Below are 26,386 nucleotides of genomic sequence, written 5' to 3' on the forward strand. Positions count from 1 at the left end.
ATGGAGGAGCCTGGTGGGCTATAGTCCATGGGGTCGCAAAGAGTTGGACATGACTGAGTGACTTCACTTTCACATGCTTGTAAAGTAATGCTCAAAATTCTCCAAGCCAGACTTCAACAGTACGTGAACTGTGAACTTTCAGATGTTCAAGCTGGTTTTGGAAAAGGCAAAAGAACCAGAGATCAAATTGCCAACATCTGCTGAATCATCAAAAAAGCAAGAGAGTTCCAGAAAAACATCTGTTTCTGCTTTATTGACTATGCCAAAGCCTTTGTGTGGATCACAATAAACTGTGGAAAATTCTGAAAGAGATGGGAATATCAGACCACCTGACCTGCCTCTTGAGAAATCTGTATGCAGGTCAGGAAGCAACAGTTAGAACTGGACATGAAACAACAGACTGGCTCCAAATAGGAAGAGAGTAACATTGAAACATGTATATTACCATATGTGAGATAGATGACCAGTTCAAGCTTGATGCATGAAACAGGGCACTCAAAGCTCGTGCACTGGGACAACCCAGAGGGATGGGATGGGGAGAGAGGTGGGAGGGGGGTTTGGGACGGGGAAACACATGTACCCCCGTGACTGATTCATGTCAATGTATGGCAAAAACCACCACAATATTGTAGGGTAACTAGCTTCCAATTAAAATGAATTAATTAATTTTTTAAAAAAGATCCCATACTATATTTTATACTGGGAAAATGATCCGTGGGCTTAAATAACAGTAAGAGGATGAATTTTATTCTATTAAAAAATAAGTAGTTTTTCTGTTTGATCTTTGGTAGACCTCTAAGAAACAATAAAAGGTCATGGAATATCAATCTTTACATACATTCCTGGTGACTCAGTCAGTAAAGAACATGTCTGCAATGCAGGAGACCCAGGTTTGATCCCTGGGTCAGGAAGATCCCCTGGAGGAGGAAATGCCAACCCACTCCAGTATTCTTGCCTGGAGAATTCCATGGACAGAGCAGCCTGGCGGGCTATAGTCCATGCAGTCAGACATGACTGAGCTACTAAACCACCACCACCACAGCACATACATTTAGAACTGTTCAATAAAGCTTAAAAACTGTAATTGGATCTGATGATACATCAAGATTTAAGAGGTTTTAGTCAAACAGTGAATAAAAAGAGTATTGTCACGACCCATTGCATTCTCCCTTAAACCTGATAAAGTCTAGAAGTGAATGTTTAATGAAACTAACCTCTAATAAATGTTTTTCTTTTGTTACCTTTAAGATCATACTGCATTTCAAAGGGGTATACAGATTCGATGAGCTGTAAAATGTTAGGAAATTTGGTAAATGGAGTGAAAAGAGTCTTATAACTATCAAATAGTTGTGTTTCTTTGGTCTGAGCAAATCTGGAAACCAGGGTATAGTGGGAAGAGCAGCAGACTAAATCAGAGCCCCAGAGATGACCTGCTTTTTCTGACTATTAACCTCTCTTAATGTTTTCATCTTTAGTTGAAATAATAAAATCCTGCCATTAGGGTTGTTGTAAGTATTTAATAAACTACTAGGGACTGTTGACCCTGAAAGACTGAAACGGTTAATCATCCTTGCCTCTCCTGTGTCTAGAAATACCTTGCATTTATTAAATACATTATACAAATGAATACAGCATATTAAGCATGTTTACACATTCATAGTAAAAACTTAAAATTTGTTACAAAGTCATTGTGTTTGTGCTCAATACATTTGTATTAAGTGCGTTTATAGGCTTAAGGCATTTTTTCCCTCCTTTTATCTTAAAAAGCCTTCAGTAAAAGAAGACTCCTTTAACACAGGCTCATTGTTTTATCAAATCAAGGAAAAAGCAAAGATCTGACATAATCTAGAACTTAATATTTAAAATTGTAGATATACACTCACTTAGCTTCATCTGTAATTATTAAAATGCCAGGCAGTAGCAAATCAGCTCATCATTGTATTTGTTCTAAATTGACTGGCTACTAAATGGTTCATAAGTTCAGAAATGTTTGTTGTTGTGCCATAAATTTTATGAAGCAAAATATTTTTATGTATTCTTTGAGCTTTCATAGTCCAAAATATTAGTTTGGATTTTTTCTTAATGTCAATAAAAATTTAATGTTTTTGCCCATATTTTCCCTCCTCCTTTAACTCATCTCTTACAAATCTCCTTAGAAATTGACTTGCATAATTTCTTTTTTTTTATTGTTTTAGTTTTATTTTATTTTTAAACTTTACATAATTGTATTAGTTTTCCCAAATATCAAAATGAATCCGCCACAGGTATACCTGCGTTCCCCATCCTGAACCCACCTCCCTCCCCATACTATCCCTCTGGGTCGTCCCAGTGCACTAGCCCCAAGCATCCAGCATCGTGCATCGAACCTGGACTGGCATCTCGTTTCATACATGATATTTTACATGTTTCAATGCCATTCTCCCAAATCTTCCCACCCTCTCCCTATCCCACAGAGTCCATAAGACTGTTCTATACATCAGTGTCTCTTTTGCTGTCTTGTACACAGGGTTATTGTTACAATCTTTCTAAATTCCATATATATGCGTTAGTATACTGTATTGGTGTTTTTCCTTCTGGCTTACTTCACTCTGTATAATAGGCTCCAGTTTCATCCACCTCATTAGAACTGATTCAAATGTATTCTTTTTAATGGCTGAGTAATACTCCATTGTGTATATGTACCACAGCTTTCTTATCCATTCATCTGCTGATGGACATCTAGGTTGCTTCCATGTCCTGGCTATTATAAACAGTGCTGCGATGAACATTGGGGTACACGTGTCTCTTTCCCTTCTGGTTTCTTCAGTGTGTATGCCCAGCAGTGGGATTGCTGGATCATAAGGCAGTTCTATTTCCAGTTTTTTAAGGAATCTCCACACTGTTCTCCATAGTGGCTGTACTAGTTTGCATTCCCACCAACAGTGTAAGAGAGTTCCCTTTTCTCCACACCCTCTCCAGCATTTATTATTTGTAGACTTTTGGATCGCAGCCATTCTGACTGGTGTGAAATGGTACCTCATAGTGGTTTTGATTTGCATTTCTCTGATAATGAGTGATGTTGAGCATCTTTTCATGTGTTTGTTAGCCATCTGTATGTCTTCTTTGGAGAAATGTCTGTTTAGTTCTTTGGCCCATTTTTTGATTGGGTCATTTATTTTTCTGGAGTTGAGCTGTAGGAGTTGCTTGTATATTTTTGAGATTAGTTGTTTTGTCAGTTGCTTCATTTGCTATTATTTTCTCCCATTCTGAAGGCTGTCTTTTCACCTTGCTTATAGTTTCCTTTGATGTGCAGAAGCTTTTAAGGTTAATTAGGTCCCATTTGTTTATTTTTGCTTTTATTTCCAATATTCTGGGAGGTGGGTCATAGAGGATCCTGCTGTGATGTATGTCAGAGAGTGTTTTGCCTATGTTCTCCTCTAGGAGTTTTATAGTTTCTGGTCTTAGGTTTAGATCTTTAATCCATTTTGAGTTTATTTTTGTGTATGGTGTTAGAAAGTGTTCTAGTTTCATTCTTTTACAAGTGGTTGACCAGATTTCCCAGCACCACTTGTTAAAGAGATTGTCTTTAATCCATTGTATATTCTTGCCTCCTTTGTCAAAGATAAGGTGTCCATAGGTGCGTGGATTTATCTCTGGGCTTTCTATTTCGTTCCATTGATCTATATTTCTGTCTTTGTGCCAGTACCATACTGTCTTGATAACTGTGGCTTTGTAGTAGAGCCTGAAGTCAGGCAGGTTGATTCCTCCAGTTCCATTCTTCTTTCTCAAGATAGCTTTGGCTATTCGAGGTTTTTTGTATTTCCATACAAATTGTGAAATTATTTGTTCTAGCTCTGTGAAGAATACTGTTGGTAGCTTGATAGGGATTGCATTGAATCTGTAAATTGCTTTGGGTAGTATACTCGTTTTCACTATATTGATTCTTCTGATCCATGAACATGGTATATTTCTCCATCTATTAGTGTCCTCTTTGATTTCTTGCACCAGTGTTTTATAGTTTTCTATATATAGGTCTTTAGTTTCTTTAGGTAGATATATTCCTAAGTATTTTATTCTTTCCATTGCAATGGTGAATGGAATTGTTTCCTTAATTTCTCTTTCTGTTTTCTCATTATTAGTGTATAGGAATGCAAGGGATTTCTGTGTGTTGATTTTATATCCTGCAACTTTACTATAGTCATTGATTAGCTCTAGTAATTTTCTGGTGGAGTCTTTAGGGTTTTCTATGTAGAGGATCATGTCATCTGCAAATAGTGAGAGTTTTACTTCTTCTTTTCCAATTTGGATTCCTTTTATTTCTTTTTCTGCTCTGATTGCTGTGGCCAAAACTTCCAAAACTATGTTGAATAGTAATGGTGAAAGTGGGCACCCTTGTCTTGTTCCTGACTTTAGGGGAAATGCTTTCAATTTTTCACCATTGAGGATAATGTTTGCTGTGGGTTTGTCATATATAGCTTTTATTATGTTGAGGTATGTTCCTTCTATTCCTGCTTTCTGGAGAGTTTTTATCATAAATGGGTGTTGAATTTTGTCAAAGGTTTTCTCTGCATCTATTGAGATAATCATATGGTTTTTATTTTTCAATTTGTTAATGTGGTGTATTACATTGATTGATTTGCGGATATTGAAGAATCCTTGCATCCCTGGGATAAAGCCCACTTGATCATGGTGTATGATCTTTTTAATGTGTTGTTGGATTCTGATTGCTAGAATTTTGTTAAGGATTTTTGCACCTATGTTCATCAGTGATATTGGCCTGTAGTTTTCTTTTTTTGTGGGATCTTTCTCAGGTTTTGGTATTAGGGTGATGGTGGCCTCATAGAATGAGTTTGGAAGTTTACCTTCCTCTGCAATTTTCTGGAAGAGTTTGAGCAGGATAGGTGTTAGCTCTTCTCTAAATTTTTGGTAGAATTCAGCTGTGAAGCCATCTGGACTGGGGCTTTTGCTTGCTGTAAGATTTTTGATTACAGTTTCAATTTCCGTGCTTGTGATGGGTCTGTTAAGATTTTCTATTTCTTCCTGGTCAAGTTTTGGAAAGTTGTACTTTTCTAAGAATTTGTCCATTTCTTCCACGTTGTCCATTTTATTGGCATATAATTGTTGATAGTAGTCTCTTATGATCCTTTGTATTTCTGTGTTGTCTGTTGTGATCTCTCCATTTTCGTTTCTAATTTTATTGATTTGATTTTTCTCCCTTTGTTTCTTGATGAGTCTGGCTAGTGGTTTGTCAATTTTATTTATCCTTTCAAAGAACCAGCTTTTGGTTTTGTTGATTTTTGCTATGGTCTCTTTTGTTTCTTTTGCATTTATTTCTGCTCTAATTTTTAAGATTTCTTTCCTTCTACTAACCCTGGGGTTCTTCATTTCTTCCTTTTCTAGTTGCTTTATGTGTAGAGTTAGGTTATTTATTTTACTTTTTTCTTGTTTCTTGAGGTGTGCCTGTATTGCTATGAACTTTCCCCGTATAGACTTTAAAACAAAGGCTGTGAAAAGAGACAAAGATGGTCACTACATAATGATCAAAGGATCAATCCAAGAAGAAGATATAACAATTATAAATATATATGCACCCAACACGGGAGCACCACAGTATGTAAGACAAATGCTAACAAGTATGAAAGGAGACATTAACAATAACACAATAATAGTGGGAGACTTTAATACCCCACTCACACCTATGGATAGATCAACTAAACAGAAAATTAACAAGGAAACACAAACTTTAAATGATACAATAGACCAGTTAGACCTAATTGATATCTATAGGACATTTCATCCCAAAACAATGAATTTCACCTTTTTCTCAAGCGCCCATGGAACCTTCTCCAGGATAGATCACATCCTGGGCCATACAGCTAGCCTTGGTAAATTCAAAAGAATAGAAATCATTCCAAGCATCTTTTCTGACCACAATGCAGTAAGATTAGATCTCAACTACAGGAGAAAAACTATTAAAAATTCCAACATATGGAGGCTGAACAACACACTGCTGAATAACCAACAAATCACAGAAGAAATCAAGAAAGAAATCAAAATTTGCATAGAAACGAATGAAAATGAAAACACAACAACCCAAAACCTGTGGGGCATGGTAAAAGCATAATTTCTTAAACCATTAGTCTCTTTGCCATTTTAAGATAGCCTTCATTTCCTATGTAAAGAAACCAAGGCTCTTAAGAAAAATCCTGGAGAGACCAATTGGAAAGTTACAGGCCTTTTCCCTTTGCCTACCCAGCAAAAGGAAAGAGATCTAACTGGGGTTTACACGGGTAAGTTGTTCAACTCACCAGTTGGTTTGGTCAAAGTCATTGCTGTGTTCTGGTTCTGACTATAAATTAGGCAAATACTTTTTCCAGCACCATTCAGATTTCCTTGTGAACTCACTTAAGGCCTCTGACAGAGAAACTAGTAGCTTAAGCTGGATGACTGTCAGTTTGATCCGTGATTTACCCCTTTTGGGGTATTGGCCAGAGCCTGGACTATAATAAATACTTTCTCAGCCTCAGTATATGCTCTCTATGTAGGTGAGACTCTCCTTCCTTCCTTGTTTGACTGTCTTAGTAATTGACAGATTTACTAAAGGTAAGCATTATATTTAATCTTTGGATGACATTGAGGTAAAAGTACCATAAAGGAAATTTATGAATTGAGGGTAAGGCTAGACTGCATAATGATCAAGGTTTTCTTGTAACTCTTCAGATTCTGTACTTTAGTTATATACCAGCAAGTATGCTGTGCTATGCTCAGTTACTGTCGTGTCCAACTCTGCAACCCTATGGACTGTAGCCCGCCAGGCTCCTCTGTCCATGGGGATTCTCCAGGCAAGAATAGTGGAGTGGGTTACCATGCCCTCCTCCAGGGATTGAACCCTGGAGGTAACCCAGGGACTGAACCCAGGTCTCCCACATTGCAGGTGGATTCTTTACCGTCTGAGTCACCAGAGAAGCCCAAGAATACTGGCAGACCAAGTATTATTACTATAGTACTTTTGTATAATACAGCACCATTGACTGACTTTCTGTCACTTGTCTCATGGAGGCCATTCTGTTGTCTATTCCCTTAGATTTTTATTAACAACGAGTGGCAGAATTCAGAGAGTGGGCGAGTGTTCCCTGTCTATAATCCAGCCACAGGAGAACAGGTGTGTGAAGTTCAAGAAGCAGACAAGGTATGTTCATCTGAGAAGAAAAATTGCTATGAAATAACTACCTTCAGACAGCAAAACACTAAACTTATGCTCTCCAGACATCACCACTAATGTTCATTTATCACCTTTTTTTTTTTTTTTTTTGCGTGTGTGTGAAAGCAAATGTTTCTTCCTTTATTGTGTCATTCTCTCTTTTCCTCTATAACAGGCAGACATAGACAAAGCAGTGCAGGCAGCCCGCCTGGCTTTCTCTCTGGGTTCAGTGTGGAGAAGGATGGATGCTTCAGAAAGAGGCCGTCTGTTGGATAAGCTTGCAGATTTGGTGGAACGAGACAGGGCAGTCCTTGCGGTAAGTAACCTAAGAAAACATCTTTACCACCAAACATCGTCTTTACCACCAAACTTACCATCCATTGAAATGTAGATTCCTCAGTCTTTCTGAAAGCATGATATGATGCAGATCTGGGGAACAAGTGAAGGAGTACATAATAACTCATGAAAAAGGGGAGAGGTTTGGCTTTTGGGGACCAGCTGAGTGTCTTTTCTTACTGAATTTTTAAGAACAAACCCATAGCTTCCCATGACTGGTACAGACCTTGCTGCTTTCCTTGTCCCTCTCCCTCCCACCCTCAACAAAAAGAACAGAAACAGTCCAGCATGGGAAAGTGACCATGTTGCCTGCAGGAAGCCAAACCACTCTGTTGGCTTTCAGAAGAGTTTTGCCTCTCCAGTGTGAGCCCCTCTTGACCAAAGAGAATCCTTCAGAAGCAGAAGGCATGATGCAGACCTCTCATACACCTCTGCTCCCTTTGTTCTTTTGTCACGTTGTAGAATTAATAGAAAGGAGAGACAGGAGACAGCAACTTTCTTTTGCTACAACGATCATTTTCTCACATAAGGGACATTCCTTTCCTAGTGGTTTGTTGTTGTTGATGCTGTTTTAAAAATAGAAGTCAGTTTCTTTGAGAATACAAACTCTTTTGGACACTGGAACCATTTTGGAATGCCTGTAGTCTCCACCTGCATGACCCATAGTTGATCATTTAATATTGAGGGCATCCTTGTCGAGTCAGTGCATTAAGGTCATGAATACTATGGTCTCCCCTCTGCTTGGAAAGTCACATCACTGTTGGGTTTCCTTTGTGGGGGGAGCATCAGTCCCTTCAGCATTGTCACTTCTACCATCACGCTCCCTTCTTCCATCCCCCTCATGGATCTGTTTCTAGTGTGGAAACAAAAATGGATGCTTTATGGAGATGGTTTGGAACTCCTGCTGTGCATAACACATATTTGTCCATAAAAGCATTTTCTGGTTTGGTACTTCAAGGAATGCTGTTTCCAATGAGATGTTTCTACATATTGGGAAAAGGTGTTTCATGGAGATTCATAAGACACTTGGCATATTAAAGACTGACAAGCCCTACTCAGTGTGTCTCAACCCTCTTGGAGCCTCAACACTAATTTTCTGGCTAACCTGTCAATATCGTACAAAACAGTTCTTTGGCGTACCTTGGGGGAATGCTGGTCTGTATGCCGTCTTTTTACTGGATTTTGATTTCTTTGAGAGTAAAAAGTGTGTTTTACTTCCTTATGTTGTAATCCGAGTATAGTTCTTGGCACATAAATAGTGTGATGGGGGCACATTGATGGCTAAGTATCTATTTCAGTTAAATCCATACAGTATTCATAACATTAGCTTAGCAGTACTTACTAGATGAAGATGTAGATCATTTCTGCAGTTATTTTTTCATGTCATAACATTCAAATGCCATCCTTTCTCTGACATGTCTCACTGTGGTCAAGTCCTTTTTCCCATCACACTTAACTGAGAGTCCTACTTTTAAACACTCCTAAGCCATGTGACAAATGAATTTTATTAAGAGGTAGCCTCTTGAATGGAGAAGGCAATGGCACCCCACTCCGGTACTCTTGCCTGGAAAATCCCATGGACAGAGGAGCCTGGAAGGCTACAGTCCATGGGGTCGCTAAGAGTCAGACACAACTGAGCGACTTCATTTTCACTTTTCACTTTCATGCGTTGGAGAAGGAAATGGCAACCCACTCCAGTGTTCTTGCCTGGAGAATCCCAGGGATGGGGGATCCTGGTGGGCTGCTGTCTATGGGGTTACACAGAGTCGGACACAACTGAAGCAACTTAGCAGCAGCAGCAGCAGCAGCCTCTTGAATATAGGGAAGCTCCTGACCAGAATACTGAAGTTAATATTGCATCCAGGTAAACACAATTGAGAATAAACCCAGGGCTGGCAACTCTCAGGTGATCAACAGCTCATAGGGATGGACTACGTAGGTGGCCTAGAATCTGATGAATGGCTCTACTTTAGTCTATGTAGTCTAGACCTTGGCTCTATGCCCTCTGTGTGGAGAATATAATGCTCATCTCACAGACCTATAAATATTCTAAAAAGAACTGGGAAATACCTTGTTTTGCTGTATATTTGTAATATACAGTGAATAGGTCACATAATATTTTTAAATGAGTTCCATCTTATACATATAATATGTGAATAAATTACACTGTAAATACTATTTTTATGTCATTGAATGGAGAGTATTTCAATTTTAGTTTTGTTAGTACTCAGATAATTTTAGTACTAGTATATATTGTAAAATGTCCTTGAGAAAGAGGACATGAGATTGCAAACATATGTTTTTGTTTATATTATTTGATAAATATGTAAAAACACCTACTCTTTCTCAAGTCAAAATACTCTTCTCATTCCAGTGAATTCTTCTTAAATTCTTTACATTACAGACTTATCCTATTTAGGAATGTGTCATTAAAATAATAACATTTATAATCTAAAACTGCTTAATAACTCTAACTCTATTTTTATTAAATGGACCGAGTACTTCACTCTTAATAGATAATGGTTGTTAAGCTAAATATTTACAGAAAACCAGCCCTCATGTTGTTACAGTATGAGCTTCCCTAGAGGAGATCTTGTTTATTTGGTGGTAATAAATAAACTCGCTGTGCACCGTGGCCATTCCATTTCTCAGCAGGGGTCTTGGCAGCTGTGGAGAACGTTTTATATTCTCATCAAGTGCATAAAAGCCCATGTCCCTGCTCCTCTTTATGGATTCAGATTACTGATGTAGACTCTGAAAAATCCCCACGCAGCTCTGATCATTAATATAACAGAAGCTGGTTGACAAGCAGAACACTTTCTTTATCACCAGTAGTGTTTATATATTGGAATAGTGGTTACTGGAAGCACATACCCAAGCACAAGAACACGCACATACATACTCATGGTGGCTTTTACTGGAAACTAAACTCGACAAGCAGTACTAAAATCTTTTCATTTGGGAAATCAGAGTTGACCAGGTATGCGTCATTATTCAGATTCATTTGTATTTTTTCCATTCCTTTCTTTGTTTGCTCCAGCAATCACTTAGTGTATCACTGGGAAGTTCTCTCTGTTTCTTTTCCCACAGACCATGGAATCCCTCAATGGTGGCAAACCGTTCCTGCAAGCATTTTATGTCGATTTGCAAGGAGTCATCAAAACCCTTCGGTATTATGCAGGCTGGGCTGATAAAATTCACGGGATGACCATTCCTGTAGGTATGTGAGACCTGAGTACGTTGAAAAGGGAAACATGAGACCTCAGCAGAAACACACTGTCACCACCAAACACAGACAGCAGTCACCAAACACAGACAGCAGTCACGTGGAGTACAGATCTGAGCACACTTTTGCAGCAGCTTGAACTGAACAAAGAACAAAACAGATTTTGTCACTGCTTCTGACAGTATCCCTATTTCAGTATGTAGCCAGTCCATACATAGGTGCAGAGAAAGCCACATCAGTACGTCAGTCAGCTAAGGAACAAGCGTGTGTCTGCTGCAGAGTTCCTTGCACTGTGCTAGCTTAGGTGCTGGGGGCGGGACAAGCATTGGGTGTGGGAAAGCCAGGGAAAACTCTGAGAAGATTAAGACTTGGCCCTTGGTCTCCTGAAACCTAAGATTTTCTTGTTTAGAAGGAAATCCTCTAAAATGTTAACAGTTGTTTTCTCTGAGTGGTGAGATTATAGATTGTTTATTATTTCTTTTTCATATTTCTCTATATTTTCTGTATTTCCTATAAAGACCATGAACTACTTTTACCATCTGTAAAAACAACCACCATCCTGACACATTGTCTTTTAAGATCCAGTTTTGGAGACAAAACCAGTAAGACAAAACAAAGATCTCTACAGGAGAGTTGCAATTAGGTGCTAAGCCATGTGGCTTGGCCTGTCAGTGCTGTGGCCCTTAAAGCAGTGGGAAGGCATCCAAACTAAGTCAGTGGAAAGGTCTCGGTCTGAGCATGAACACAAGCCCGCCAGGCTTCTCTGTCCATAGGGATCCTCCAGGCAAGAATACTGGAGGGGGTTGCCGTTTCCTTCTCCAGGGGATCTTTCTGACGCAGGGATCGAACCTGCACCTCTTACATCTCCTGCATCGTCAGGCTTCACCACCAGTGCCACCTGGGAAGCCAAGCGTGAGTACTGTGCTGCAGTGATATGAAATAAAGTGCTTTCACAGCAGCCCCGAGGGGTAGACACTGTTATTACCAGAGGGAAAAACTGAGGCCTAGAAATGTTAAATTGTCTTCCTGATTCACCCAGTAAATAAACTGCAGGGCCAAAACTTTGGCGTTAGAGCCTGGCGAATCACTTCACTAGAGAATCTGTTTTAGAAACTGGGAGGGAGAAAGATTGTGACAGGAAAAGGGCCAACTGGAAGAGAGATGAGGATATTGGCAGTGGTGAATAGGTATACAGAAAGAAAATACGTGTGTTTGAGTGGCTCCTGGATGGGCTAAGCAGTGTGCCAGGTGCTCTACCTGTGTTCTTTGGAGAAGAGCCAGCTTTCTGTGTGCACATTGGGGAGAGTAGAGAGTGATGCTGGGGACCTTCGAGTGCCAGTGTGGGCCTTCCTCAATGGAAGAGGATTGGTTTCCCAGAAAAGGAAACCGATGGCTGATAGGGTAGCTGGCTTAGAGCAGTGCCTCTCAAACCTGAATGTGCATATGTATTACCTGGAATCGTCTTCAAGTGCAGGTCTAGGATGGGGTCTGAGAATCTGTGTTCCTAACCAGCTGCCAGGCGATGCCTGTGCTGCTGGTTCTCTGCCTCAAGTAGTGAGGAGTCACAGTGACAAAGAAGAGAGACAAGACTTCAAAGGACTATTTTAAAATTATCTCCATGAATGATGGTGACATGTGGAATGCTGGTTTTAGAAAATGGCTTTCTGGTTATAGAGACTCTTCCCTGCCATTCAGAAATTTCCCAAGTTCAGACTCAGAAGGATGGAGAAGATAAAGGAATGCCAGAATCTTAGTTTAGTCCTGGCTCTCAGATATTATGGACCACTGTTCTTTGTAGGATATGTAGGGTTGAAGAATGGCCTAAGTGAGACAGAGTCACAGTTTGGTATGTGATGCCCATAGAATAGTAAGGAAAACAAGCAGGTAGACAGCCGAGTGCGATATAGAGTGGCTTGTTCACATATGGACATACAAAATTCAGTGGGTACTCTGTAGGAAAGGCATATCACTCAGCATTAAGGCTTCCTGGAGGGAAGGGAGGGCCTGGGAATTAAAACCCTTGTCAAGGACAGGACATGCGTCAGCCTTTTCAGGCTGACCTGTGCTGTTTCAATGCAGAAAGGAAATTATCAGGATCAAAGGCTCCAGTTTTTTGCATCCCACCCCAACTGCCATTTTAATGTTTCGGATATTTCAACATCTTTTCAAATGATATACAGAGATCGAAGGCTATATGTATACATAAATACCTACTTGGCCTAACAATGTCTTGATTTTCTTTTGCCTCCTTAGGAGAGAAGTCCTTGATTGATTAGATAAAGATTTGTTGGAATTTTTGATCATATTTGATACTGTACTATAATTTTATCTGGCAATAGAGGTAGTTGGTTTATAAGCCTCACTGTTTTCATCTGATGCTCTTTAGAGATTCTGAGTTAGAAGTACAGGGCTTAGAAAAGGCATTCACAGTAGTCTCTCCCACCTTTACTCATAAACTGGTGTCCAGCCTGTGAAGGAAAAAAGAGGAGGAATTCTGTAAAATGCTAAGTAATTTTTGTTTCCCTGATTTCCCCTAACGTGCATTTAGAGGGATACTAGGATGAAGAACTCTCCAGGGATTCAGGTTGTTAGGCAGAGGTCCTGAGAAGCTGTGGGTCTGGGACATAAGATATTTCACTGTGGTGCCTCAGGCAGGTGAAGGAAGGATGAAGACAGACATGAAGTTGGCCACTTTCCTTTCTGTTCCAGTTTTGGATACATTTTGGCATGCCTATAGGCTACTGAGTGTTCATCTCACAACCCCTTTGACTAGTTCAATGCTTAGGGCCTCTGGTTGGCTAAACCAGGGGGTCATAGTAGAAGACCAGGGAAAGGGAGGGTCATTATTGTTCATTTACTTATTCTCACATTTGTTCAGTCAGTCCATCTGTGCTTTATTGTCATGTGTAACTTTATAATTTAGTATCAGCTTGATTTTTGTCTCTGTGTTCTTGGCTTTTTTCAATGAAATCTCTGTCTTTATTGTGTTATATACGTTTCCATGTGCCAAATCTCTTCAGTCATGTCCAACTCTTCATGATCCTGTGGACTGTAGCCTGCTAGGCTTCTCTGTCCATGGGATTCTCCAGGCAAGAGTACTGGAGTGGGTTGTCATTTCCTCCTCCAAGGAATCTTCCCAACCCAGGGATTGAACCCAGGTCTCCTGTGGCTCCTGCATTGCAGGCAGATTCTTTACTGCTGAGTCACATTTTCCTGTGAAACAGCCTAATTTTGTTTGAAATGATAAGTGTAAAGAAATAATGTATTTTATGTTTGAGCATGTAAAAGGTCTTTTGCATGTAGGATCTGTGAGATTCTGTGTGATCCTATGAAACAAGTCAGTTTTTAAAAGGTATTGTACACATTTTGCAGGTAAGAAAATGAGACAGCAAGAGTTTAGTGTCTTGAACAAGGTCACATGTGAGTAAGTGGCAGGCCTGAGATTCAAACCCAGGTCTCTCTCTGGGTAAGCCATTGTAGACCCTCTGGTAGAGACCTATCAGTGGAGTGGGAAAAGGAAGAGGCCAGTCAACCTGGTGAAGTCTTGAATCCTCTGCAGATTTTTAGATTAACATTAACCATTGTTCCTAGAGGAAATACAAGGGTAGAAAGCAGTCGTAAAAATATATCTGAAAGTTTTTTTTTTTAAATATATGACTGCTTTGTTACATTGAATCATACTCCATGGTTCATCCAACTTAGTATCCCTGACACTGAAGGATAAGACCCAGAAAGAGTGGGAAGAATTATGCTGTTGTCTCTTGGACTCCTTCCCATTTAGGAAGGCTGGGCACTCTGCCTCATAATGGGACGGGCTCTTCCTTTACCTCTTCTACCATGCGTCAGCCTCAGTCTCTCAGGCATCCCCTCATTCATACGTTCATTCAACAGATTTTTTAACCACCTGTGTTAAACACTGGGGTTACAAAGGTAAACAAGTAAGATGCCCATAGAATAGTAAGGGAAACAAGCAGGTAGACAGCCGAGTGCAATATAGAGTGGCTTGTTCACATATGGACATACAAAGTTCAGTGGGTACTCTGTAGGAAAGGCATATCACTCAGCATTAAGGCTTCCTGGAGAAGGAAGTGAGATACACAGTTGATACCTGTGCAAGGGCTGGTATGTGAAGATGTAGCCAGGGCGACCACCAGCAGTGCTAGCAGTCTGCAGAGCATAGAGGGAGCAGACTGATGTGTGCTAGTGTGGCCAGTTTTAGCAGACAGTGGGGCCCTGGGCCTGGGGAAGCTGCTACAAGTTTTTTCCCACAGTAATGGTGAGTCACTGAATTATTTTAAGTAAATAAGTGTCTTGATCAAAATTGGTTTTAGAAAGAGATTTTGATGACATAGTGGATAATCAGTTGCAAAGAGCAAGTAAGTACTTTTCCCTCCTCCCCCGGAAGGGCAGCCTCCCTCTAGAATATCTGGGAGGAGGAGAAAAGGGTTACAGCATGACCACTGCTGAGCCTCCACTGGACAGCCATTTCGCCCTCTGAACTAAGAGACTCCCTCATCCCTTTCTGTTACATCCCAACCAAGGCCCACAGTTGGATGTTTTCACAGAATCATGCAGTATTAGTTTGACTCACAATGGTCTTAATGTTCTTGTCTTTACAATATTATCTATAATTTCTGGCCATGGTACTCAATGGAACCATTCTTTCTGACCATAAATCCTATGCTTTGACCCTTCTGCTATAACATCTGCTAATTATGATGATAAATAATAATCATTATTATGATTTATTGTACACTTTCCTAGTGCCTATTATAGTATCTCTAATCTCATAGCAGCCCTCCAGGGGAAGTAGTTTTATCTCCATTTTGATCATTTTTAACCTGTGCCAAAATTCTCTGCTCCTCCCATGGCCACAAAATCTTAGTGCTGGAGGAAGGAACAAAGATTATCTTTAGTTCACTGAGGGAGAAGTCGAGGTTTTGGTTTACATTACTTATGATTTTTCTCTGTAACAGTGTTGTTTTGTGATATGTAAGCAGAGAAAATTTAGTTCATACTTTAGCTAAATTCTGACATAAAAATGAGTTTATGATACATTAGGATATCAAAAGGTTAAAAAGCTACACAGGCCATCTGTAATTATTTATCCAGTTCACCTCCTTTCAGTTTTACCTGTTAAATTAAAGGATAGGCTAAAAATGTGCAGAAATTGTCTTGAATCCTAAGGTTCTGCCTTCAACAGCTCAATCTGATTTAATGTTGTCAACGGAGAACTCATATGGTGAGATCTTGTTCAATCAATGAGAATGAGGAGCTGTTTGCTCTACTCACCTAAGCAGAACCCAGTATACAGATAGAAAGAAACAAAGTGTTTGACTCTTTGTGACCCCATGGAATTCTCCAGGCCAGAATACTGGAGTGGGTAGCCTTTCCCTTCTCCAGGGGATCTTCCCAGCCCAGAGATTGAACCCAGGTCTCCAGTTGCAGACAGATTCTTTACCAGCTGAGGCACAGGGGAAGCCCAAGAATACTGGAGTGGGTAGCCTATACCTTCTCTAGTGGATCTTCCCGACCCAGTGTCTCCTGCATTTCAGGCAGATTCTTTACCAGCTGAGCTATCAGGGAAACCCAAAGCAGGTAGAGTTACTTGAATTGGTGGTGACAGATCATGGAGTCTGCTTCACATGTAACCTCTTTGAGAGGCAGGTTGAAGAAAACTCAGGGATCCCTAAGGCCATCCTCCTCATTTTTCAAAGAAACTAAGGTCCAGAGAAGTAAAGTCGCTTTTTCCCCAAGATCATATAATGTGTAGTGGTAGAGCTAAGATATGTTCATAATTGACTCAGGAGCATGTGGTTAAACTTCTGAGATGCTACCACTTGACACCTGGGGGAAATAGTGTCATCTTCACTGTATATTATTGTAGAATCTCCAGTGTCTGTATAGGTATCTATGGAGTTTATCATTACAGCTGTGAAATGTCCAGTGAGATCTGCTCAGTCTCAGAATACATAGGAATCTGCTAGAGGACATAATGAACTAGTTCAGTGTAGTTGGTCTAATTGTTCATTACTGAGGTCACCAAAAGGTCATTGCTAGTTCCTTGAAAGGTAATTCCTACACAAATTAGAGATTGGAAGATGGCCATCCATTTGTTGAATTATTTAACGGATTTTGATGCTATTAAATAAACTCATTTTTAGAGTTAGCAGGTATATAAAAGTTGTAGCAGTTCTTTTTTTTTTTTTGTAGCAGTTCTTGAAATGCTCTTAGTATTGTAGTTGGGAGCCACTTCTTGAGGTCCATATTTAATAAATTTCTCCTCAATTTCTGGCACATTTCAGATTCTTCTGATTTTATTTACCATACATATTACCTAATCATATTCTAGTTTATGTATAGAGTGTTTCAATGCCCAATATTCTTATGAGAATAATAATTTTGTTAATTTTTTTTAAGCAGCTGTAAAATCTGCTTTAAGGAGTAATATTTATCCTGAAGGAATAATCCACATAGTTGTTCTAATTAAGTAATTTCTATCTTTCCTGTGTAATTTGCTGTCAGTCAGTTCAGTCACTTCGTCATGTCTGACTCTTGGTGACCCCATGGTCTGCAGCATGCCAGGCTTCCCTGTCTATCCAACTCCCAGAGCTCGCTCAAACTCATGTCCATTAAATAACACAGAACAGTGGCTTAACATTCACAGATACGGAAGAAGTTTTTCTGTTACTCATCTCTAGGGACAAAGACTCTTCTTAGTTTAACTGTAAACTAAAAAATGGCCTAATCTATACATGCTCGGTAAAATTTGATCCATAGTTCAACTAAATTCATGATAAAGCTTTTAATTGTAATTCTTCATCAAGGTATATAACACTGATGTGTAAAAACACATCAGAAATGTTGTCTCTGGGTGTGTCTTAAACTCCTTCTAAGAACAGTAGTTTTTACTTTCTTGAATGAAATGGAAAAGAGGCTAAGAGCTAAAAAGTTCTAAACATGAGATTTAGTATTTCCATCTTGGTGTCTCATCTCTTTTTTAGTTTTCTCCACCACGGTTGTGTGCTAACTTCCTGGCTTGGAATATGGTATTCAAAACATTTATTTGTTATTTTCATCAAACGCAGTCCATTCTTTCTGAGTCTGAGCTCCATCTGTAATGCCTTATATTTTGTAAGAAGACCTAAGATGATTGTAGCCTAAAGTGGAGTATCTGAGTTTGGATGGAGAATTTTTCCTCTGTCAAGCTGATGTGCTTTATAGTGCAAAGCTAGAGAAATGATGGGAACAATCTTTTTAATCATCTTACTGTATTTAAATAGTGTTACAGCAAAAAGACTAAAGGTGTTTCAGATGGTAAAGAATCTGCCTGCAAAGCAGGAGACCCAGGTTCTAATCCTGGGTCAAGAAGATTCCCTGGAGAAGGGAATGGCTATATACTCCAATATTCTTGCCTGGAGAATTCCATGGACAGAGGAGTTTGACAGGCTATAGTCCATGAGGCTATATAGTTCATGTCAATGAGGACATGACTGAGCAACTAACCCTTTCACTTTGGGCTTCCCGGGTGGCTCAGTGGTTAAAAAAAAAAAAAATCTGCCTGCCAATACAGGAGATGTGGGTTCTATCTCTGGGTTCGAAAGATCTCCTCAAGGAGGAAATGGCAACCCTCTCCAGTATTCTTGCCTGGGAAATGCCATGGATAGAGAAACCTAGCGGGCTATGGTCCATGGAGTCACAAAGAGTCAGACACGACTGAGTGACTGAACATATTAACATGAAAGATGGGAAATGGGCTGTGATTTTTATTCTAGGCAGAGAGGAGTACTCATACTTCGTCTTAGGTACAGAAGAGAAGGAGGGAGAAGTAACACTGCCACCCACTGGAGTCCACTTCTCCCAGATGCAGAGAGGCACTCAGCCTTAGACTCCCCAACCCGAGAGGAAGCCTGTGCTCTGTAGCATTCCCTTTATAGCTTGAGATACAGGAGTCTATGTGAGTTCTCTCTCCACACACCACATCCTTGAAGAATCATCTTCACCCTTTTTTCCCCCATCTGCATTCCTTGACATTACATTCTGATTCTGTGGTTTGTGATATCCACCCAAATCCAAACCTTATTCACAGAAGAGCCTTTGGTATGTTTCTAAGGGAAGTGAACTTGAAGTCTGATCACCCAGTTTCAAGTTCAGGAGCCACAACTTAACCAGTGATACTACTTTAGACTTAACCTCTCTGTGGCATATTTTCACTACTTGTAAATTTCAAATAATAATACTTGCCTTAATTTTTCCATACATTGTTTTGAGCATGAAATGAGGCAAGAATATGAAAATATTTTGTAAAAGTTATATATGTTTTTGTTTTTATTATTGTAATTTAAAAGTGTTAAAAACATTGCTTAGATTCTTCTACACTTCAGATTCCTTTCAGGCAAATTAGTAGTTATCAGAGAGGCCAAAAGTAAATAGAAATGAAGTCAACAACTGTAGATCATCACAATACCTGGGGACTTCCCTTTATCCACTTGGTTCCTCTGAACCCGGGTACTTGGAGTGTGGTCCGTGGATCAGAAGCATTGGTGTAACCTGAGAGCTCATAGAAATGCAGACTCTTGGGTTCCACCCTAGATTTACAGGTTCAGAATCTGCATTTTAATAACTCCAGATGCTTTGTGTACACATTGAAATTTGAGAAGCACAGTGTGGCATATTATGTGGCACGATGAAAATCAGAACCACAATGAGGTATCACCTCACCCTGGTCAGACTGGCTATCATCAAAAAGTCTATAAACAGTAAATCCTGGAGAGAGTGTAGAGAAAAGGGAACCCTCCTACACTATTGGTGGGAAAATAAATTGGTGCAACCAGATGAGAACAGTATGGAGGTTCCACAAAAAACTAAAAATAGAGTTGTCATATGATCCAGCAAGTCCACTCCTGGGCATATATCTGGAGAAAACTCTTAACTCAAAAATCATGCACCCAGTGTTCATAGCAGCACTATTTACAATAGCCAAGACATGGAAACAACCTAAATATCCCTTGATGGATGAGTGGATAAAGAAGATATGTGTGTGTGTGAATGTGTGTGTGTATGTATACACATAATGGAGTATTATTATTCAGCCATATAAAGAATGAAATAATGTCATTTGCACTAACATGGATGGACCTAGAAATTATCATACTAAGAGTATTAAGTTAGACAAGGATAATTATCATATGGTATCATTAATATGTGGAATCTTCAAAAGATGATAAAAATGAACTTATTTACAGGATAGACTCACAGACATGGAAAACAAACTTACAGTTACTAAAGTGAGAAGGTAAGGGAGGGATAAATTTGGGATTTTGGATTAACAGATGTAGAATACTATATATAAAACAAATAAACAGCAAGGACCTACTGTATAGCACATGGAACTGTATTTAATATAATAAATGCAAAAGGCAAAATGGTTGTCTCGGGAGGTCTTACAGGTAGCTGAGAAAAGAGAGGTGAAAGAAAGGCAAAGAAGAAAAGGAAAGATATACCCATCTGCATGCAGAGTTCCAGAGAATAGCAAGGAGAGATAAGAAAGCCTTCCTAAATGATCAATGCAAAGAAATAGGAGACTGTCTTTTCACCTTGCTTATAGTTTCCTTTGTTGTGCAGAAGCTTTTAAGTTTAATTAGGTCCCATTTGTTTATTTTTGCTTTTATTTCCAATGTTCTGGGAGGTGGGTCATAGAGGATCCTGCTGTGATGTATGTCAGAGAGTGTTTTGCCTATGTTCTCCTCTAGTTTTATAGTTTCTGGTCTTAGGTTTAGATCTTTCATCCATTTTGAGTTTATTTTTGTTTATGGTATTAGAAAGTGTTCTAGTTTCATTCTTTTACAAGTGGTTGACCAGTTTTCCCAGCACCACTTGTTAAAGAGATTGTCTTTAATCCATTCTATAGTCTTGCCTCCTTTGTCAAAGATAAGGTGTCCATAGGTGTGTGGATTTATCTCTGGGCTTTCTATTTCGTTCCATTGATCTATATTTCTGTCTTTGTGCCAGTACCATAGTGTCTTGATGACTGTGGCTTTGTAGTAGAGCCTGAAGTCAGGCAGGTTGATTCCTCCAGTTCCATTCTTCTTTCTCAAGATTGCTTTGGCTATTCGAGGTTTTTTGTATTTCCATACAAATTGTGAAATTATTTGTTCTAGCTCTGTGAAGAATACTGTTGGTAGCTTGATAGGGATTGCATTGAATCTATAGATTGCTTTGGGTAGTATACTCATTTTCACTATATTGATTCTTCCGATCCATGAACATGGTATATTTCTCCATCTATTAGTGTCCTCTTTGATTTCTTTCACCAGTGTTTTATAGTTTTCTATATATAGATCCTTAGTTTCTTTAGGTAGATATATTCCTGTATTAGATCAGATCAGATCAGTCGCTCAGTCATGTCCGACTCTTTGCGACCCCATGAATTGCAGCACGCCAGGCCTCCCTGTCCATCACCACCTCCTGGAGTTCACTGAGACTCACGTCCATTGAGTCAGTGATGCCATCCAGCCGTCTCATCCTCTGTCGTCCCCTTCTCCTCCTGCCCCCAGCCATTAAAAAGAATACATTTGAATCAGTTCTAATGAGGTGGATGAAACTGGAGCCTATTATACAGAGTGAAGTAAGACAGAAAGAAAAACACCAATACAGTATACTAACGCATATATATGGAATTTAGAAAGATGGTAACAATAACCCTGTATACGAGACAGCAAAAGAGACACTGATGTATAGAACAGTCTTTTGGACTCTTTTGGACTCTTTGGGAGAGGGAGAGGGTGGGATGATTTGGGAGAATGGCATTGAAACATGTATATCATATATGAAACGAGCCACCAGTTCAGGTTCAATGCACGATACTGGATGCTTGGGGCTGGTGCACTGGGACGACCCAGAGGGATGGTACGGAGAGGGAGGAGGGAGGAGGGTTCAGGATGGGGAACACGTGTATACCTGTGGCAGGTTCATGTTGATATATGGCAAAACCAATACAATATTGTAAAGTTAAAAAATAAAAAAAAAGAAATAGAAGAAAACAATAGAATGGGAAAGACTAGAGATCTCATCAAGAAAATTAGAGATTCTGAGGGAACATTTCATGCAAAGATGGGCTCAATAAAGGATAGAAATGGTATGGACATAACAGAAGCAGAAAATATTAAGAAGAGGTAGCAAGAATACACTGAAGAACTATACAAAAAAGATCTTCATGACCCAGATAATCATGATGGTGTGATCACTCACCTAGAGCCAGGAATGTGGAATGTGAAGCCAAGTGGGCCTTAGGAAGCATCACTACGAACAAAGTTAGTGGAGGTGATGGAATTCCAGTTGAGCTAGTTCAAATCCTGAAAGATGATGCTGTGAAAGTGCTGCACTTAATATGCTAGCAAATTTGGAAAACTCAGCAGTGGCCACAGGACTGGAAAAGGTCAGTTTTCATTCCAATCCCTAAGAAAGGCAATGCCAAAGAATGCCCAAACTACTGCACAATTGTACTCATCTTACACCCTAGCAAAGTAATGCTCAAAATTCTCCAAGCCAGTTTTCAGCAATACATGAACCGTGAATTTCCAGATGTTCAAGCTGGTTTTAGAAAAGGTAGAGGAACCAGAGATCAAATTGCCAACATCCACTGGATCATTGAAAAAGCAAGAGAGTTACAGGAAACATCTATTTCTGCTTTATTGACTATGCCAAAGCCTTTGTGTGGATCACAATAAACTGTGGAAAATTCTGAAAGAGATGGGAATACCAGACCACCTGACTTGCCTCTTGAGAAATCTGTGTGCAGGTAGGAAGCAAGAGTTAGAACTGGACATGGAACAACAGACTAGTTCCAAATAGGAAAATAAGTACGTCAAAGCTGTATATTGTCACCCTGCTTATTTAATTTATATGCAGAATACATCATGAGAAACGCTGGACTGGATGAAGCCCAGTTGGACTCAAGGTTGCGGGCAGATACATCAATAACCTCAGATATGCAGATGACATCACCTTTATGGCAGAAAGTGAAGAAGAACTAAAGAGCCTCTTGATGAAAGTCAAAGAGGAGAGTGAAAAAGTTGGCCTAACACTCAACATTCAGAAAACTAAGATCATGGCATCCAGTCCCATCACTTCATGGCAAATAGATGGAGAAGCAGTAGAAACAGTGGCTGACTTTATTTTTCTGGGCTCCAAAATCACTGCAGATGGTGACTGAAGCCATGAAATTAAAAGACTCTTACTCCTTGGAAGGACCGACCTAGACAGCATATTCAAAAGCAGAGACATTACTTTGCCAACAAAGGTCCGTCTAGTCAAGGCTATGGTTTTTCCAGTAGTCACGTATGGATGTGAGAGTTGGACTATAAAGAAAGCTAAGTGCCAAAGAATTGATATTTTTGAACTGTGGTGTTGGAGAAGACTCCTGAGAGTCCCTTGGACTGCAAGGAGATCAAACCAGTCCATCCTAAAGATGATCAGTCCTGAGTGTTCATTGGAAGGACTGATGTTGAAGCTGAAACTCCACTACTTTGGCCACCTGATGCGAAGAACTGACTTATTTGAAAAGACCCTGGTGCCTGGAAAGATTGAAGGCAGGAGGAGAAGGGGACGACAGAGGATGAAATGGTTGGATGGCATCACTGACTCAATGGACATGAGTTTGGGTAAACTTTGGGAGTTGGTGATGGACAGGGAGGCCTGGTGAGCTGCAGTCCATGGGGTCGCAGAGAATCGGAGATGACTGAGTAACTGAACTGAACTGAATCCATGTTTATTTTAATTACTAGGCTTGAAGAATATTAGAAGAAAATATTGCTAGCTCATGAAATCTTTTATTTCTTAGATTTTCCTGAAGGTGAGGCTATCAAATAGCTTTTATTTATTTATTTTTTTTAATTTTTTAATGTTTTTTTAAAATTTTATTTTATTTTTAAACTTTACATTAAAAGATGAGTTAATTTAAGATATTAAAAGTAGTAGGGTAGGTGATACTTGGATATAGTAAAAATTAAGATGGCTCTTTTTTTGCAATTTGAAAATTTGTATTGGAATGTAGTATTTTTACAATGTTTTATTAGTTTCTGCTGTACAGCAAAGTGAACCAGCTATACGTATGCATATCCCCTCTGTTTTGGATTTCAGGAAGGTGGCTCTTACGTGATTGGCCTTTGGGGAACCCTGGTCTAGAAGCTGGTGAGAGTCAGAGCTGTGTCATACTAGTTGTGTGGGACCTCTGGCATGCCTCCAGCCCTGGTCAGGGGTTACATGTAGGAGGTATGGTTCTTATGTGCCAGGTATCCTGCTCAGACTAAGGGTGTTCAGAATCCTCTTCCACCAACCATCCTAGAATACAGACTGAACTCAAAGGTCTGGGACCCTTATCTCTCTCATTCAGTGCTCTTTTGGGAAGAGCTCAAGCACCAAAATACCCTTTATTTATTTACTGTTTAGAGGAACTTAGAAGAATCTTCAGTTTCTTTCCTTGTGCCTGCTTTAGCTAAATTTTGATTCTGTGAACATTTATCCAGGAAAGTTCTTATTCCGCATAACTCAGTTTTCCTTTGGATATAGTTATGGAGTTAAGTTCATTTCCTTTTGAGGTCAGCTTTTAAAGATTGCCCTACATTTTTTTTTTCTTCTCTTTAGTTTCTTCAATAACTTTCAGAATTATATACGTAGTACAACTAAATTCTTCAGCATTTAGAATGGAGAGAGGGGCAATGCTTTATGAATTACCATGCTGTGCTTGTGCAAGTGCCCTGTGAATTCTTCTGAACCATTCTAGTGCTGCTAAAATAAACACCTGTGTTGCTCTTCAGTTCATCTTCCAGTTTTTTTCTTAGCCCTTTGCACTCCATATTGACATTACACTCTCTTTCTATAGTCTGTGATTAATACTTGAATCCATCACCTTACCCATATTATAGCATTTATTTGGGGAGAATTTCCTTGCAAATGATACTCTTTAGCCTCTTGATCATTTTTTTTTCTCCCCATGAAAAATCTTCCCAGGGAGAAGAAACAAACATTTATATCTTCTAAAGGAAAAAATGTGAAAAGTATTAATAGGAAAAAAAACTTTTTCAGAGATTTATAAATTGAAGAAAGGTGGTAACTGGCACTATTGGAAATAAAGATATCTATGAAAATTCTTGAATTGTCTGCATACAAAGCTGAGATAGTTAACTTGATTTTTTAAATATTACTTAGACTTATTATTGTCCTCCTGTGGATGGTTTCCATATTTGGGCTCTTTTTTGTTGTTTTAGTGGAGATACATTCTAAAATAATTTCTTTCCTACAGTTACTGAGTTTACCTACTTCCTAAAGTCTTTAATTTAAAGTATATACATCAAACAAAATTAGGAGACAAGTAGCAGACAAAGGGGAAAACTTTGCGTATACACATGACAAAGGCCTAATGTGCTTAATATATACAGAGTTCTCTAAATGACGGAAAAAGAAGAATAAACCGGTAGAAAAATGGGAGAGGATATAAACCTGAAGAAAAAAATTTTAATGGCTATTAAACATGAAAACATATTCAATCCATATATCATCAAGCACAAATCAAAACAAGTTGTCATTTTCTTTCAGGTTGACCAAAATTTAAATGTTTGAAAAACCCCAGTGTTAAAGGATAGGGAGGAAAAAAACATGTTGGAATTATAAACTGAATAATTTTTCTGAAGGGTGATTTGGCACTATTTATCAAAATGTGAAATGCATGTACATTCTGACTGTGAAATTTCACCAATATGCAGAGATATATAAAATAGTGTTACAGCATTATTTGTAATAGCTTGCACTGAAAGCGGTCTCTTTAGTCCCTCAGGACAGTTTACAGCAGTGCCATTATTTATTGAGCCAGTGGCAAAACATTCAGCAGCTTAAAAAGTGTGTTAGATTTATATGAAAAAAGTGGGAAAAACCAAAGTGTAGAAGCCTGTGTATAATATAGTCCCATTTGTATTCTTTTGAAAAAGAGGATAAAAGGATGCTAATGTATGTCGGGGGGAAAGTTCTTTGAAAAGATGTGCCAGCAACAGATAGCTGTTAATTCTGGGAAGAATTAACATCTCCTCCTGTCCCCACTTTTGTCCACATCTCTAATAGTAACGCTCTTCCTGAGTATTAACAGAGGGTCTCCACTTTCCCCAGTGAACGTCTTTTGAGAGAGAAAACAAGTGTCAGTGAAGTGGCCAAAGAGTTGACAATTAATGGGGGTGGGGTGCGGGGAAGACTCAATACCAAAAATGAAAAGCTTTATGCTAAAAACAGGCGTTCTTTGGTTTTTTCCTTTAGCCACTTAAAATAATTCAGATAAACATAATGGTACTTTCCTAAAGAAGAATTTGGTTTGGATTTCCTGGGTATTTGTTCCAACTGCCGCTTGCTCCTATAGGGAAAACAAGGTCATTAAATCATCCTCATTTTCATGGCTGGTTTGAAGGTGGAGGCTTTGGGTTGTTGATGAAATCTTCTTTGAAGTGGACTCTTGCCTTCTTGAAATAGGCCTTGACATGCCTGGGTTCCCCCAGTGCCCAGAAGTGCATTTGGACACCTAGACTGAGTTATAAAACAGATCTTACTTTTAAATCTTGCCTTTTCCAGTTGCCTGGCATTTTAAATTTACCCAATAGCAT

General features: G+C 39.2%; 1 protein-coding gene across 1 annotated transcript in view; it reads left to right on the top strand.

Annotated features, from left to right (window-relative positions):
- The window catches only part of ALDH1A2 (aldehyde dehydrogenase 1 family member A2), a 125,737-nt gene that overhangs the window by 52,954 nt on the left and 46,397 nt on the right, over positions 1–26,386 (top strand). The window contains exons 2-4 of the mRNA XM_027553896.1: positions 7,064–7,168; positions 7,356–7,496; positions 10,607–10,736. Of these exons, the coding sequence (XP_027409697.1) occupies positions 7,064–7,168; positions 7,356–7,496; positions 10,607–10,736 (376 nt within the window). The remainder of the gene's footprint in view (positions 1–7,063; positions 7,169–7,355; positions 7,497–10,606; positions 10,737–26,386) is intronic.

Source organism: Bos indicus x Bos taurus, chromosome 10, assembly GCF_003369695.1.
Source record: "Bos indicus x Bos taurus breed Angus x Brahman F1 hybrid chromosome 10, Bos_hybrid_MaternalHap_v2.0, whole genome shotgun sequence".
NCBI lineage: Eukaryota > Metazoa > Chordata > Mammalia > Artiodactyla > Bovidae > Bos > Bos indicus x Bos taurus.